This window comes from Amblyomma maculatum, chromosome 3 (genome assembly GCF_055883805.1).
Source record: "Amblyomma maculatum isolate TAMU_Amacu chromosome 3, ASM5588380v1, whole genome shotgun sequence".
NCBI classification, from domain to species: Eukaryota; Metazoa; Arthropoda; class Arachnida; order Ixodida; family Ixodidae; genus Amblyomma; species Amblyomma maculatum.
This window is the reverse complement of record NC_139346.1, coordinates 16,110,717-16,127,250: the sequence shown is the minus strand read 5'-3', so window position 1 is coordinate 16,127,250 and position 16,534 is coordinate 16,110,717. Positions and strand designations below refer to the sequence as shown.

The window sequence follows — 16,534 nt, the reverse complement described above, 5'->3', positions numbered from 1 at the left end:
TGGCCGAATGTCGCATCATACATCGGACCGCCACAGCCTATCACCCTCAAACTGAGCGCTTCAATCATACTCTCGGAAATATGCTCACGATGTACGTTGCCGCAGATCAGACTAATTGGGACGCTGTTCTTCCTTTCGTGCCGTACGCTTATAACACCGCCACGCCGTCAACTACCGGATTTAGCCCTTTCTTCCTCTTCTATGGCTGTGAGGCATTGTCAACGATGGACACTATATTACCATATCGTACCGACTCCTCCGAGTGGACTCCCCTTTGCGACGCTACAAAGCATGCGGAGGAATGTCGCCAGCTGGCCCGCAGTTTAACCTCGGAATCTCAAGGGCGCCAAAAGATCGTCACGACAAAGATCAGACGTCATATGTTTCTCCTACAGGATCCCTCGTTTGGCTCTGGGCTCCTCCGAGATTGTCATCGAAATTTGAACCGAGTACCACGGCCCCAGACCTCCCCTGAAATTATATCGTTCACCAGACCTCCCCTGTAAATTATATCGTGGAGCCACTCACTCCCTCTTCGGACGTGCGTCTTCGCGGCCACGAAACTGTGCATGTGAGCCGCCTCAAAACGTACTACGACCCGCTCGTCTTGTCCTCGCATAAGTCGCCAGGGTGGCTCCTCTTTTCTCCCGGGGAAATTGTACTGAACGAAGAGCGGATTCACGAAGTGGAGAAAGAGAACGACGAACTGCCGCTGCGCGCATCGAGCTCACTGGTTTTGTGCCTTGAAGGACTGTGTTCTTGTGCTGTTCGCCGTGCAGCTTACAGAGGGCTATATTCCCTGATGAACCCTCAGTATATATATATATATATATATATATATATATATATATATATATATATATATATATATATATATATATATATATATATATATATATATATATATACTTGAAAGAAATAGACGAGGTAAAGAACACTATACTTCCCTTGACGTCTTGGCCAGGGACCGACCTTCGTTTGAAGATGAAGGTTGGTCTCTGGCCGGAACGTCAAGAGAAGTATAGTGTTCATCACTTCGTCTATTTTCTTCCAAGCATATCCACCCTAGCCCTTGGAATTTCTTCAACCATATATATATATATATATATATATATATATATATATGTGTGTGTGTGTGTGTGTGTGTGTGTGCGTGTGTGTGTGTGTGTGTTATAAAAGAGGCAGGAAGAAAAGGCAAAGGCCAGCCCACAATACTAACGCCGAGAAAAACGCTAACTAGGCTAAAAAAGATAGGGATAAAAGCAAGTGAAAAGACAAGGCATGCTTACAAATGACCAATTACAAGGACGAGGCAACAATTAACTTGGCCAAGCTCATGAAAAGGTAAAAATTCAAGAAAATCTGAAGCATGAAAAAAAATGAAGGCCGACAAATAACAGGCCAAAAAACGTACGTGAGGCTGTAGAAGAAAGCAGGTTAAATAGGTTCATAATCAGGCAACCAAAAATGGTCAAAGATGAAAATGACTCCCATAAAAGCCTCTCAATTCCCGCCCCAGGCACTTTTTAGACGTAGAACCTAAGGAATTTGGACTTTGTGCGACCATTCACGGGTCACTGATTTGTTCCACCATAAAACAACTCAAATTCATCTTTTTTGGCAACTCCCACCAGTGGCCTGCTTTGTAGGACGGCTGCTAATTGCCGCTGTGTGCCAGCGGATCGCAGTTGTGCAAGAAGTGCGGGATCTTAACTGCAGGCCGTGAAGGTGGGCGCATTTCGCGAGAGGGCAAGCGTAGTCGCGGCGGGAGCGTGGTGCTGAACTTAGCCGCTGTCCCCAACCGTCTCTAGCGAGGCGGGGATAGGCAGCTTAATCCTCAAATGTGGAGGAAAGGTCGCTGCGTCTGAGGCGCCAAGTGACAGCACTCCGCGAACATTTTTGCCCTTTGTTACGGTGGGCGAGTGGAGTGAGCCATAAAGCACCACCTGTCGCAGCCTGGACGTATACGCCTAAGCAAATGGCAATCGGTAGTTTCGTTCTTGTTTAAATGTGTCTCATCACTTGGCCGAAACAGCCTCTTTAAACTGATGTCTTCTGTGTTCCGCTAACGTGATGCTGCTGATGATATTTCGCAAATTTAATGTTAATCCAGGTTTAGTCTTTTCTTAATACATTCTTAAATATACTGCTTCCGAGCTTGCAACGAGAAGTGTCTGCTACAGCTACTCGTTCTTACCGCAGCAGTCTCTTCATTTCCCTACAAGCCGGTGGCATCAAGGCTCCACGCGAAGAGGACCATCCACTTTGAGATTGCGACTCGTTCCTGCCATGTCGCGTTTCAATGTCAAAGTCAAAGCTGGACACAGTGATAATGTTTAACTGGCATCTCTGTGCAGACAGGCACATCAGAAAGCAGTGCGTACAGTATCGTGCTTAAACTGAAAAGAACGAATGAAAGGGACACAAGAGGGGCATACGCAGCGCGACTGCTGCTCCACTTACATCTGATAGATGTTCAAGATATGCTTGCTTACTTGTTACAGCCAGCGTCGTGATCACAAATATGTCCACATACAGAAACATGGGGTCCGAAAAGTTCGTCTGCACCTGCGGAGAAAAGGAAAAAGGGAACGTCAAAGAATAAAAGCTAGTTTGAAATACACTATGGGAAGAAGGTAATTTTGGTCCATTACATTGTTTTTATTTAGAAAGCACCTTCCTTATCCACATGTATTAAAGAAATCACTGACATGCGTATTCATTTTACACAACTTTTTTACTAAACTATTCGATGTGAGACGATGAATCACTTGATGCTGCTTGTATCAAGAAATAACCACCCGCTCTCGTTCTTTAGTTCGAAATGCTAAATAATGCTAATTATTCTTAATAAACAATGTTTGCGGCAGGAGTTCAAACGCGAAAAATATAATTGTTCTGGTGCGTAATTGATAAGAATTCCCAAGCAGGTTGCTCACGTCGTAAAGGAGGATGACAGAAAGGAACTGGATGAGGCTGTACAGGGCAATGAACTTGAACATCGAAAAAGATGTGGCCAAAGCGCACCTTCCTTCCCTGAAAGAGAAAACAAAGGTATAATTGTAGGAAGTAAATATTCTTGACGATGAAGTTGCTCGAAAAGCAGGTGCAGGATTGATCGGAGCTTTCTAGGTCACAGCGTCTATAATTGAACCATGTAATGGAGTATCCAGGGCAGCCCTGAAGCTGAACACAGGCCTATACTACATTTAAGGGTATGGATAAACATCATTCACACCCCTTCGAAAGTTGGTAGATTTATAGGGTACAATTGTGCTTGAAAGGAGACCGTCTTCCCAAAGACTTTGGACCAGCCCCTTTCACCGTAGAGAGAACTTGGGTAAAGAGCCGACACATGAACTACTAAAAGCTAAGCTACACAGATCAATGCTGGTAAAAAATTAGCTCTGGTTTAGCTTTGATTAAACCCAGTGTGAAGCGATAGCTGAAGCATTGTTATACAAGGTGCAGATCCAGCTGAGGCCTGCGGCGCCCTTCTGTATACACTCGAGATTGACGTCAGCGATCATGTGTCTCGTCACGCAGCTGCTCACGCGTTTAGCTACTACTCACGCCAGTTGACCTTTGATTGGAGCATAGCTACCTAAAATGTTGTGCCTTAGGTTGCAACTTGATCTCGAGGAAGGTTATCGGAAGCACACGATGCCATTACCTCGCGTAGGGAAACCATCGCTTCAAGAATGAATACCAAGCCACAAGGAGGTAACACGTAAATGAACGCAACAAGAAATTTCTCTCAGACCGTTATTGGCAGAAGGCAAGGGATGAATGTATTGAATAACTTAGATATCGCTGAATTGAAAGAGACCCCATTTTTCTTCATTATCTTATTGCGTGAAAAAAAAGTTCACGCACGATTAGTTCTAATCATGCGGCATAGACGCAAGCGCGTTACTTTTCTAGCATATGACCGAATTGTTACATGCGTAAAGAAGTAATATTAATAATGTTTTCTGAACTATTTATTTTGCGGTGGCGATTTTGACAAGCTCAATGACATCGTCATGGTCTTGAGGTCAGTAAAGTGGACGCTGTCATCCCGAAAAGAATGCTCATAATCTACGAAGGCGGCGAGAACTAAACCAGACGGTGCTCTGCTGCCGTGCAGTCGATTACGATCTCACCTTCACGTAAAAAATACGAAGCCAACTGGATCATGTTTTCAGGTCTCCTGACGTTGCACTGAACGCCAACCAATCACACGTCCTGGATAGTTTCATGAGCGAAAGGGAAATAAACGCCGGCGTGCCATTGATACTGCAGCCATTTCAGCTTACCAACCCCCACATGACGGAAACGTGCTTGTACCTCAAGTGCGACGCTAGTTAGTACCGCACACTTGAAGACGGCTGCCGAGAACAAGACGAGAATACATAAAAGAAAGGTGCGGACACAGATAGGTGCAGAAATAGGCTTCGAGTGCACGGACGCAATGTTAACCGTATTGCAATATCCGGGCACCTCGGTAAGCATCGAAATAAATATAACCGTTGAATGGCAATTATAATGAGATTTTCCATCACAATTCAATCAATGAATATAAGTAGAGGACAGTATAGGTTGTCCAGAGAAATAACCGAGGCTCTTGAAATCCACTGCAGAAACAAGGAATATGCAAGCAAGCACATCTTCCTTATGTTCGTTCAAAAAAGAACTGAAATTTTTTTGAGGCAAGGCCCATCTTTACTGCTTCCCACGTGCCCTTATCGCGTTTTTACCAGCCTTAAGCCGGAATCTTACACTAGTTTTACAGCTATATTTAACGCTTTGGCACGCCGTTGTGGCTAGGTATTCTTCCTGTTAGCGTTTTGTTTTGTTTCTCGGTTTTTGTGCCCGAGTTCTACAACGTGGTTTTTATCGCCTTCAGTCGTGCAATGTATTTTTATCCTTAATAATCATGTCGCTTTACATATGACGTGACTACGCTACTTCGCCAATCGCTCAGCATCGCCTTAGCTCCACCAATTTATACTCCTTTGCATATGCTAGGCTCCGAAATAAAACTTCAAGTGTTAGCCAGCGTCCTGCCCTTTGTTCTGTGTATTTTTGTCTGTTTCTTAGCGCTGCTCATAAAGCATGCCATCTTGTTTCCGAGGAAGGGCAGCTGTTCTGTCAGCTACCTTCTGTCAAGAGCACGCTCGCCGCTTTCTGAGGCTAGGAGGTTTCCAACAGGAAGTTGCTGCTCAGTTAGCCAATGCCACATGCATACTAATAAGGTTAACGCGATAGCGGTCCGGTTATGGAAAAACATCCATCGTCGCCTGAGGCGTCCCTGTGCGGAAACAAAAAAAACAAGCATGGCAGGCTGAGCACTGATTATTCAATAGCTTACAGGACTTTACTAGACCACATGATATCGGAAATCAGGGAGCCAAATGAGAAAGTGGAAATAAAATCAATATGCCGAGTCAGATACGCTACGGCTAGGCTAGGGCAGCCACGTTCACGCAGCACGGTTAAAGCGGAGTCGGATGGTGTCCTATATATGTGCCATAAATTAGCGTACTGCAAAGTTCTTTAAGGCTTCGACGGCATCAACGCCACCGGACATTACTTTTTGCCTACGCGTTGAAACACGAAAGTATTAGCGAAGTTTTGCTATTCCAAACTCAGCTTCAATAAACGAGAGGTCATGAGAGGCTGGCTTCAATAGAGGAATAAATTTCTCTTAAAAATATACAATCTCATATATTTTTTCTCATGCATTGACCGATATTTGATGAGATGATATGGGATTTGTACGAGTTACGTATGAGAAACCATGTATGAGTTTACTGACATCTCATAGCTTTTTCGGCGCGGTTGCGTTCGTGACGTCGCCTAGTTATTCTCGAATTGCGTATATTACCGAAGGCAAGTTCAGCTCCACTTGGCTCTAAGCGTCGGCAATAAATGTTTCTCTTAGAAGTTCCTGACGTGTTCAGCTGATCTCATATTTGTATTTTAAATACAAAAAAGCGATAATGATAACTCTGTGTGACCAGTGCGGAAGTGCTTAGCAGGGTATCATGTACAGTCTTTGTCAAAAGTATACGGCCCAAGTGGTTCGCTTCTAAGCCCTGTAACGCGGCTCCTGGCAGCAATACTGGAATAGGAATGCAAGCTAGAGGAGGATGAGGGAAGATTTGTCATCTATGAGCTTTCGAATGCTTGGTGTGCGTTACGAGCCCTGTTACGGGGCTGAAAAGAAAATTCATTGGGCTGTATACTTTTGACAAAGACTGTACGTTTGAGAGCTTAATGATAAAAAATGAATTGCACAATTCCAAGTTGCAATAACATGTTGCAGAAAGGGCACAGACGAAGACAAGTCGACTTGTCGAAACGTTGCCTCGGCTTGAGAACTGAAACCCTTGTTCCGTGGTCCTTTATACTGCGTAGCCATATTCTTTCTCTCGTCCAACTCTGTTTCAATAACATATTGAGAAATCAAAGGTCATCAACATAACATTCAGCCTTTTTGAAATATTCACAATCGCGAATGGGGCGCAGAATATGCGAGACCTAAAACTGCAGTCGAATAGTCGATGCGTTTGCCGTCATTTATACACACTACACCTCGTTCAAGGCAGCCTCACGCATTCTATCACATGCTGAATAAACTTCAGAAATGGCTCCAGCATCTCGAGTTGTCATGGAATGCCACCTTTTTAATTTTCTGTCCCTAGTTTCTATATAGGTCTAAAGTCGGCTTCTTTTTCATTGTATTATTTCAGCTTTTAACTTTTGTGTTTTTACCTGTCGTTTGTCCCTCTTGACTTCCTGGATACTTACCGTTAGTTTCGTGGTTCTTTTCGGCCACTGTTAGTGAAGCACTTTCGTTAAAAAATATAATCAAGCGGTTATCGCCATTTTCCGCAGGCGTTCCTCGTATAGCATTTTGCTCCGAGCCTCTTCGTCCCGGTCACAGTTGTGCCGTGGGCCCAAAGTGCTTATGTTCCCGCAGCTGTCTCATTTATTTCTAACGCTGACTGAACTTCTGCCCTTCAGCGTAAGACAGTGTGTGTGAAGACGAGCCATGGTGCGGTTATTGATTTACAAATAGATTTTAGTGCTTTACATATGTTGTATCCCCATATGCTCTATACTTCATTATCACGGCATTTCTTCATCGGCTCACCCTTCAGGTCTGCTGTATGGTTTCATGTATACTTGTGCTTCGTTATATTACGCCACTGTTATCATCACGCTCCTTTGTACTATAAGCGGCTTACCAGTGGGATATCGTTTAATATACCATCGAACCCGACTTAATAGCTCTGATAGTGAAACCTACAGCATCTCGTTCGTCTTCAAAGGTATTGTCCAATGCGTGTAAATCTTCCTCGCTTTCAGCTAGCAGAGCAACGTCGTTCGCGTGCAATAAACTTGGAAGCCGCTGTTCTATGCTCACTTCTGCAAAATATTTACGAGACAATGAAAGCAAGATTTCTTTTGTGCAGCCGTTTCTCCGTATGCGCCATATAAGCCATGAAGAGTAGCTGTAATGGTGGATAACCTAGCCTCAGTCATTTGCTACCTCGACGGAAGACGTACTTCTTTACCACTCGCACGCAATTTCAATTTTATTATCTCGCTATATTCCTTTAGTAACTCCTTTAAATATAAGCAAACGCCCTTGACCTGATAGTGATTAGTAGACTTGATAACGTGTCATACATTAGTTAACTGCCAGAAATAACGGGAAAAAAATAATACGTTTTTAATTGTCATTTACTTCTCATCAAAAACTCTGCAAACAAAAGGCCTAATAACAACAAACTCAATAACAATAAGCATAATACAGTAACCATAGACCTCAACTCCTTTCTTTCCCTAGTGCCGATCCAAATTCAACGCTCGGCCAGTTCACAAAATCTAGTCAATATTCAAAAATTTATTAAATATTGAAAATAATATTTTTATTGCAATTATTGGATTCGAATCTAATCACAATAAGCCATAAGAAGAAACCTATTTTGTTCAGGCAGACGCACGGACAACCTGACCGTTAAAAAAATCGCAAAAGAAATATACCTGGAGTTTGCAAATACATGGACTCTTTTCACCACAATGAATTGTCAAAACATCCAATCAGCAATCACACAAAATTGCGAAAATTTTAATCCTGAGCAGCGTCATCATATATTACACTAACTACTTGCATGAAGCGGCGGTTACTAGCCAGGAGTGCGGTGAAAGTTTGACGAAAGTTTCGCATCTATTTCACTAGTGAACTTTACGAGCTTCTCATTTGCCATACTTTACAACAGAAGCCTTCATGCCAGCTTCATAACTTCATACCAGCTTATTGCCAGCTTCATACCAGCCGCCTTAACTGTAACGTGAAGTTTCCATCATCAGCTGGTAGGCACTCGATTAATACAGAACTGCTGAAGAATGTAAATTGTACGTAATGCAGCCTTCCTTCCTTTTCACTAGCTCTCTTCAGGGGATATTAAAGATGGTGGTAAAACGAGGGTGGTCGTTCGAGCGTACACACTAGGTAACGCTCGAGTTATCATCACATAATAATAACTGACGTCCCGGCCTTGCAAAGTCATGGAACTTTAGAATTATACATTTCTTGGATGAAACGTCTGAAGAGGTGTTTATTGAGGGTTATTCGAAGGACTGGAGACGGCGACCGGTGACACACAACGATCGTAGAGTAAGGCACAATCTCGTCCGAACAAGACAGTCCGAGCTTCGAGAACTCGCGCCAGCTGATCGGCCAGGAACCCAGCCGTCTTCATCGTCGTTTTCTTGGGCGCTGAATCATCTTCTTCCTTACAATTGCCCCGGCGGAAAGAGCGAGCCATCCTGGCGACGTAATGCGAGGGGACGACAAGGGGATCGTAGTATGGTTATGTCGACTGACATGAACAACTTCTCGCCCGCGGCGACGGTGGTCCAAAGAAGGCGTTGCCGGCTCCACGATGTAGTTAACTGGAGATGTACGCTCTAATACACAATAAGGGCCATTATACTTTGCAGAAAATTTGGAATCACCTGAAACACACAGCGAAACGAGGGTGTTGGTAGGAAAGTCAGAAGCGGGCTTTCCGTGATGGCTCTCATGTCGGCGAAGATCTTAAATGTCCGGCGTGAATGAGCGAGCCAGCTGACGGCACTGCTCAGCATTACCGGCAAAAGCAGAAAGAGAAGTGTACTCTGAATTGTCGGGGTGGTAAGGAAGTATGGTGTCCAGTAGACAGGAAGGCTCACGACCGTATAGGAGAAAGAATAGGGAAAATCCAGTCGTTGCCTGAGACGTTGTGCTATAGGCATAGGTGACGTACGGAAGCACCTGATCCCAATTAGACGCGTCAGAAGAAATGTGCATGTCGAGCATGTCACCAAGAGTTCGGTTAAACCTTTATGTGAGGCCGTTGGTTTGAGGATGGTACGCCGTGGTAGCTCGATGTGTTATTTTGCTAGCTTCCAGCAGCTCGTGGACCACTTGTGATAGAAGGACGCGGCCGCGGTCATGAGAAGTTCACGGAGAGCCCCGTGACGCAGAACGAAGTGACGTAGGATAAAGGAGACGACGTCACGAGCACTAGACGTGGGCAAGGCCGCAGTCTCCGCGTAGTGAGTGAGGTGATTCACAGCGACCATTAACCAGCGGTTATCTGATGTCGAAGATGGAAGGGGGCCATAGAGGTCGATGCCGACACGACCGAAGGGTCGCGCTGGACAAGGCAATGGCTGTAATGGGCCGGCGGAGGGGCGCGGAGACGACTTCCGCTGGTGACAAGCAGTACAGGAGCGTATATAGCGGTGGACAAACTTGTACATTCCCCGCCAGTAGTGCCACTGGCGGAGACGCTCGTATGTGTTCAGCAAGCCAGCATGCGCACTTTGCGGGTCGGCATGGTGATGGGCACAAATTTCTGCACAAAAATGGCGAGGAATGACCAAGAGCCATTTGCGACCATACGGGCGATAGCTTTTGCGATACAGCAGACCACCCCGGGTCATAAAATGGGAAGCTTGGCGACGAATGGCTCGCGGGAATGAAGGCGTTGAGGACGCGGTGAGGACGTCTAGGAGTGAAGATATGCAGATATCCCGGCGTTGTTCAAGAGGAAGATCGTCGGAAGTAAGGGCTGCAACGAAAGGTTCGGATATCGAGTCCGAGGGTGCAGGAGAAGGCAGCGACGAGCGCGACAAGGCGTCAGCGTCAGAGTGTTTGGGTCCCGATCGATATATCACGTCAAAGTCAAAGTCTTGAAGGCGAAGAGCCCAGCGGCTGAGGCGTCCAAAAGGATCTTTCATGGAGGCCAACCAGCAGAGGGCATGGTGGTCGGTAATAACGTTGAAGCGGCGGCCATATAAGTAGGGGCGAAACTTTGTTAAGGCCCATGCGATTGCAAGACAGTCCTTTTCCGTGACGGTGTAGTTAGATTCAGCTTTCGATAGCGCTCGGCTAGCGTAAACTGGGTTTGCGTTGAGCGAGGAGAGAACCGAGACCGATGCCGCTGGCGTCAGTGTGCACCACTGTAGGAGCGGATGGGTCGTAATGGCGGAGAATGGGCGGCGAAATGAGTAGACGTCGGAGTGTAGTGAAAGCATCGTCGCAGTTTGAAGTCCAGGTAGACAAGTCGGCAGGACCATTCAGCAATTTTGTACGTGGTGCAATGATCGTAACGAACTTTCGGAAAAAACGGCAAGAATTTGAGCATAGGCCGACGAATCCGTACAGCTCTTTAACAGAAGTCGGTTTCGGGAATTCGGTGACCGCACGTAGTTAGTCCGGATCGGGCAGGACACCATCGTTGGACACGACATGACCCAGTATTGTCAGCTTGCGGGCGCCAAAACGACATTTCTTCAGGGCAAGTTGAAGGCCGGCGCCAGTGAGACAGCTCAGGATTTGGTGCAAGCGCGCGAGGTGCGTCGGAAACTCGGGAGAGAAAATGATGATATCATGCAAATAACAAAGGCAAATGTTCCACTTCAGGCCGCGTAAGATGTTGTGCATCATTCGTTCAAACGTAGCAGGAGCGTTGCAAAGACCGAACGGCATCACAGTGAACTCATAGTCCATGAGGGGTAACAAAGGCTGTCTTGGGCCGGTCCGACTCAGCCATAAGGACTTGCCAATAGCCAGAGCGCAGGTCCAGGGACGAAAAGAACTCAGCTTCTTGTCAACAAGCGATGGCGTCGTCAATGCGGGGTAGCGGGTATACGTTTTTACGTCTAATTTTGTTAAGACGGTGGTAGTCAACGCAAAATCTTATGCAGCCATCCTTCTTTCTCACAAGTACCACGGGAGACGACCACGGACTAGATGAAGGCTTAATTACACCACTTTAGTAGCATTTCGTCAACCTGCTCAGCAATAACACGGCGCTGCATAGCCGAAACACGGTAAGGCCGCTGGCGAAGAGGGGCATGACTGCCGGTGTTGATGTGGTGAACAACCTCGGTCGCACGGCCCAAGGAAGTAGTCTGCACGTCAAACGAAGAAGGGAACTGGTTGAGGAGAGCAAACAGTTGCTTACGGTGAGTCGGGTCGAGGTCACTGGCCACAGATGATTGAAAATGTCCCAGCTCGGTATATCGGAAGACGGAGAAATCGGCGACAGGGAGGCTACGTGGGCACTTTGTAGTAAATACACATCAAGATCAAGCTGCGAGGTGAGGTCAGCATCTTCAATATGGCCAAGGCATTTGTCACGAAGTAGCGGGACCACTGCGGTTGAGACATTCGCAGCAACATTGCCAGCGGCGCCGTGGTTAATATCTATGATAGCAAAGGGAAGGAGGTGACGGCGAGAAGCGAACATGTGAGAAGGCGCAAAAAGAACAGTCGCGTCTAGGGAAAAAAGGTACACACACGGCAACAATCACAGCACAGTTGAGCGGAATGTCGGTGTCGTCGCCGACAAGTCTGGCGCAAGAAAAAGACGGCGCATCGTCAAGAACCGCATCGCAGAGCGCAGAGAAGGCGACGTGGGTGCGGGCGCAATCAGTAACAACATCAGCACTAAAAACTCGACGATGTATAAGACGTCTGCGATAACGACACGCGTTGTGCAAGCAGCAGACGGACGAACGGAATCGGCGCTGGCGGTGCGAAGCGAGAGTCCACAAAAGGCGGGGTGGTGACTTTATGGAGCGGGCGGCAAGAACTTTCGCTAATGACGGAGAGAACGGCCCCTGTATCGACGAGTGCAAGGGTACGAACACCATCAACAATAACTTCGAGAACGTTAGGCAGAGACAGACGAGGACCTGTGATAGGCGAAATGTTCGCAGTTCGTGCCCCAGGAACTGCGGCGGCTAGTTTTCCGAGTCTTGTGTCACGCTGCGACGCCGCATTGGCGACACGGACTGACGGTGAGGGGACGGCGAGCGGTGCAGTGGAATGTGCTGGCTGCCCGACGAGTTGTGCGGCTGCCCTGGAGATGTCACCAAAGGTGGGCGCAAGGTGTCGTACTGATAACTGCAGTCAGCCGGGCAGAGCGCAGAGTACGATGGCACAGGCGGGCGACGTGGTCTGGAATACCGCAGGCATAGCAAATAGGCCGATTGTCATTCGTGCGCCAAGGATTGTAGGGAGACGTCGTTGATCGGAACCGCGGGGCGACAGACGGTGGCGCCATAGTCGGCACGTACGCAAAGGACTGAGGTGGCGGTGGGCGGGAGGTAACTTGTGCATACGTTAGAGGCATCTGTACTTGCACAGGTAGAGGCGGCAGGACAACAAGGGGGCTGTAATTCACTGGTGCAGCAAGAGGTGTGGGCTGCAGTGGAACAGCGTCGGCATGAGGTGTGACTGGCGCTGGCTGGCCAAAACTGGGAAGGGCATCGGTAACCTCCTGCGTGATGGTGTGTCGGATAGAAGGGGTAAGCAGCTGGGCTGTAGATGACGGGCGTGGGCCAGACAAAAGCCCAAGCTGTCGGGAGACCTCATCTCGAACGAAGTCTTTGATGTGAGTCAGAAGGTCACTGCTCACAGCCAGGCCAGAGATGGACGTAGCAGTTGCGGGAGGGTGACGAGTGCAGAGGCGTTTCTTGAGCAACTCGTCGAAATTTTGGCAAAGGCTGTATACTGAGGTCACCGTGGTGGGGCTCCTTGCCCACAGCATGTGAAATGCATCGACATCAATGCCCTTCATTATGTGTTTTATCTTTTTAGCCTCATCCATAGACTGGTCGGCACGCTTGCTTAAATCCACGACGTCTTCAATGCAGCTATTGAATGTTTCAACATCATGCTGAACGCGCACGCGCAATGCTTCTTCGGCGCGTAGTTTCCGTACTGTGGGACGGCCGAAAACTTCCGTGGACTTTGCCTTTAAGTTAGCCCAAGTTGGCATGTCGGCCTAATGATCTCGGTATCATAGGTTAGCAACATCACTCAGGCAGAAGATGAAGTTGTTGATCTTCATGCGGTCATCCCAGTTGTTATGGCGACTCACTCGCTCGTACGAGGCCAACTAATCGTCAACGTCCTGGTCGCCCTGCCCACTGAAAACTGCGGGGTCTCGCTGCCGAATGGCACCAGTGCATGAGATGGACTGCGAAGGGGCTGCCACTGGTTGTTGCCCTAACTCGTTTGTCGCCATAGGTATCGTAGGGCTGCGGAGCTCCACGGTAATCGTGTAAGAGTCTTACCCCGGCACTTTCCCCCAAATGAAGAGGGGTTTATTGGGGGTTATTCGGATGACTTGAGACGGTGACCGGTGACACCGCGATCGTAGAGTAAGGAACAATCTCGTCCGAACAAGACATTCTGAGCTTCGAGAACGCGCGCCAGCTGATCGGCCAGGAACCCAGCCGTCTTCATCGTCGTTTGCTTGGGCGCTGAAGCATCTTCTTCCTTACACGTATTTTTTCCATTGTTCACTAAACGTGTTACATAAGGCCTATCCTTACGAAACCAAATTAGATGCATTCCTTCCCGACTTGCACTCTGATGTTGACCGTATAGACAGATAGACTAGAATCAGTATAGATTCTTGCAAATGCTTTAGATAAAGTTCCTCGCCTTCGCTTGTTAGTAAAACTTGTCCATGTGAATGTGCACCCTAATATTCCGCAATGATTTCCGCAGTTTCTCAGTAACAATCCAGAATCAGTGTTTGTTATGGCCCCCTGTTTAACACCCTCCTAGTTACTTGAGCCGTTGTACAATGTTTTGTGTTCATTCTCCTCCTCTTCTTAATGCATATAAATCAATTATGTGATCATTTTCCTTGCAGTATTCGAATATTCGCAGACGACTGTTATTTGCGGCAGCCTTCAAATTTACGCGTGGTGAGAGACTGCGGTCCTCAATCGTGTAAAATGTGAACTCTTATTCACCTCTCGTTGACCCCCTGCTCACCGCTTCCATTATTCCATTACTAACACCTCGATTTAAATAGTGCCATCTTATCTGGGTTTATGAATAATCGCGGCTATTCTATGTCGGCAACGTAACTTTCGCACCGAAAACACAACAACACTCAGTTCGCTCAATAGGCGTGATTCCCGGCATGTCCGTTCACTCGTAAATTTACTCGCTTTGAAGTGCCAGGCCAAATAGCCAGCGGAATCCATAGCTAGCTTTGGACGCTTAATTGACTCCACAGCCATAGCTCGCTGTAATCACAGCATCAGCTACTAAGCATATTAGCTCCAAGAGTGGCATACGTATGCATGCGTGTTAACGGTGATCTGCTAAAGCAATAATCTGCGTGGAGGAGATGAAGCCCTCAGCTGCTCAGCAGACTTTTGTGCCAGGCAAAGTTCACGGGAGCTTGCACAAGTGACTAAGTTCAATACCACTGCAGTCCTAATTTCAAAAGTGCTGCAACGGGTTACTCATTCTCGGCTTGAAAATGAGCGAAGGGACAAATTGAAACTGATTTGAGCCGAAACATCAAGTAGCACAAAATAAAGCACATTATTTTGGCCACTTTATACCTGAATATATCGCAACCCGAACTGAAAACATTTGGCCCACGCTTTCTCCGGCATCGCTCGAGTTTGAAATTAATGATTCTCTAACCCAGCACTAAAATAAGATCGCAGCCATTTAAAGATTACTTTAAATGTGTTTCGACTGAAGCTAATGACACTTTACCTGCTTTTGAAACATGTTTACCACCAATGCCGGATCTTGTCATCTGTGAGCAAGGCATACTAAAATTGCTTCTGGAGTTCAAGTAAAAATGTTCACCAGACCTGGAGGTATACCCAATACATTTCTTCAAAAATATGCGGAATGTATGGCTAAGCACCGTTACATAATTTTTGTCCAACTCTTTAACTGACAGAAAGGTTCCGAATGACTGCCGGATGGTCAGAGGTAAGCCCATTCATAGAAACGAAGAAAAGAAAGTACTTTTAATAATTGCCCAATTACATCAACATTCAATTTTCAAAAATACTGAAGCACATAATACATATACACATTTCAGGCTTCCTAGAGCGGCATCAGTTTTTCACCAACTTTCAGCGCGGATTCAGAAGAGGTTATTCTGAATGCGTCCAGTTTGTTCATACTGTACATTACTTTGCAAATTCCTTAAATACCACGAACCAAATAGCTGCCCATGTATATGCGGAAAGGCGCAGCCCTGGCGTAGCGGTAGAACATCCGCCTCGCATGCAAGAGGACCGGGGTTGAAATCCCGGTGCCACGCAATTCTCCACCGGATAAAAAAAAAATCCGCGTGTCGATGGAATTGCATGAACAGGTTTAGGGTGCGACCTGATGCCGGTGAACACCTCCGGAAACGCACTCCCTCACCAGAAATGGAGTTGGCCACCCTGGTGCAGTAATTGGCCGCAACCTCTCATAATTAGTTCCATAAAACACCGGCCCTCAGTCACCAGCGGCTGCGGAACAACTGACCACGGCGGCGGTCAGACCTGTGACGCAGCAGGGGGTGCTAAGAATGTCTGGCTCCGCTGGACAGGGCGCCATTAGAAACTAACCCTGGCAACGTTTAACGCTAGAACCCTAGCTAGTGAAGCTAGTTTAACGGTGCTGTTACAGGAACCAGAGAGTACAACAAGCGATATAAACTGAAGGTTGAACAGGCTTGGTCATCGTGATCACCTACATGTAGTAATATAGGAAATCATGATGTAGAAGCAATGAACAATAATTTCAGAGATATAATTACTGAGTGCGCTGTAGAAGTAGGCGGTAGGATAGTTAGACAGAATACCGGTAAGCTGTCTAAGGAGACGAAAGATTTCATTAAGAAACGCCGGAGTATGGAAGCTTCCAATCCAACAGACCAACTCTTTTTCAGCAAATGAAATTAAGGCTTTTCAAGCTGTTATTGAAATAAAACAAAATAAGTAGAAATTTATGATAGAATATATTTCCTTACATTTTACTAATTTCAGAGATATAAATACTGAGTGCGCTATAGAAGTAGGCGGTAGGATAGTTAGACAGAATACCGGTAAGCTGTCTAACGAGACGAAAGATTTGAATAAGAAACGCCGGAGTATGGAACCTTCCAATCCAATAGACCAGATAAAATTGGCCGAGATATCAAAGCTAATCAATAAGCGCAAG

The 16,534-nt window shown here is 46.6% G+C and overlaps 1 protein-coding gene across 1 annotated transcript in view; it reads right to left on the bottom strand.

Moving 5' to 3' along the window:
• The window catches only part of LOC146194269 (polyamine-transporting ATPase 13A3-like), an 813,351-nt gene that overhangs the window by 167,526 nt on the left and 629,291 nt on the right, over positions 1 to 16,534 (bottom strand). The window contains exons 27-28 of the mRNA XM_084596520.1: positions 2,940 to 3,036; positions 2,496 to 2,568 (exon numbers count right to left, since the gene is read on the bottom strand). Coding sequence (XP_084452646.1) covers positions 2,496 to 2,568; positions 2,940 to 3,036 — 170 coding nt within the window. The remainder of the gene's footprint in view (positions 1 to 2,495; positions 2,569 to 2,939; positions 3,037 to 16,534) is intronic.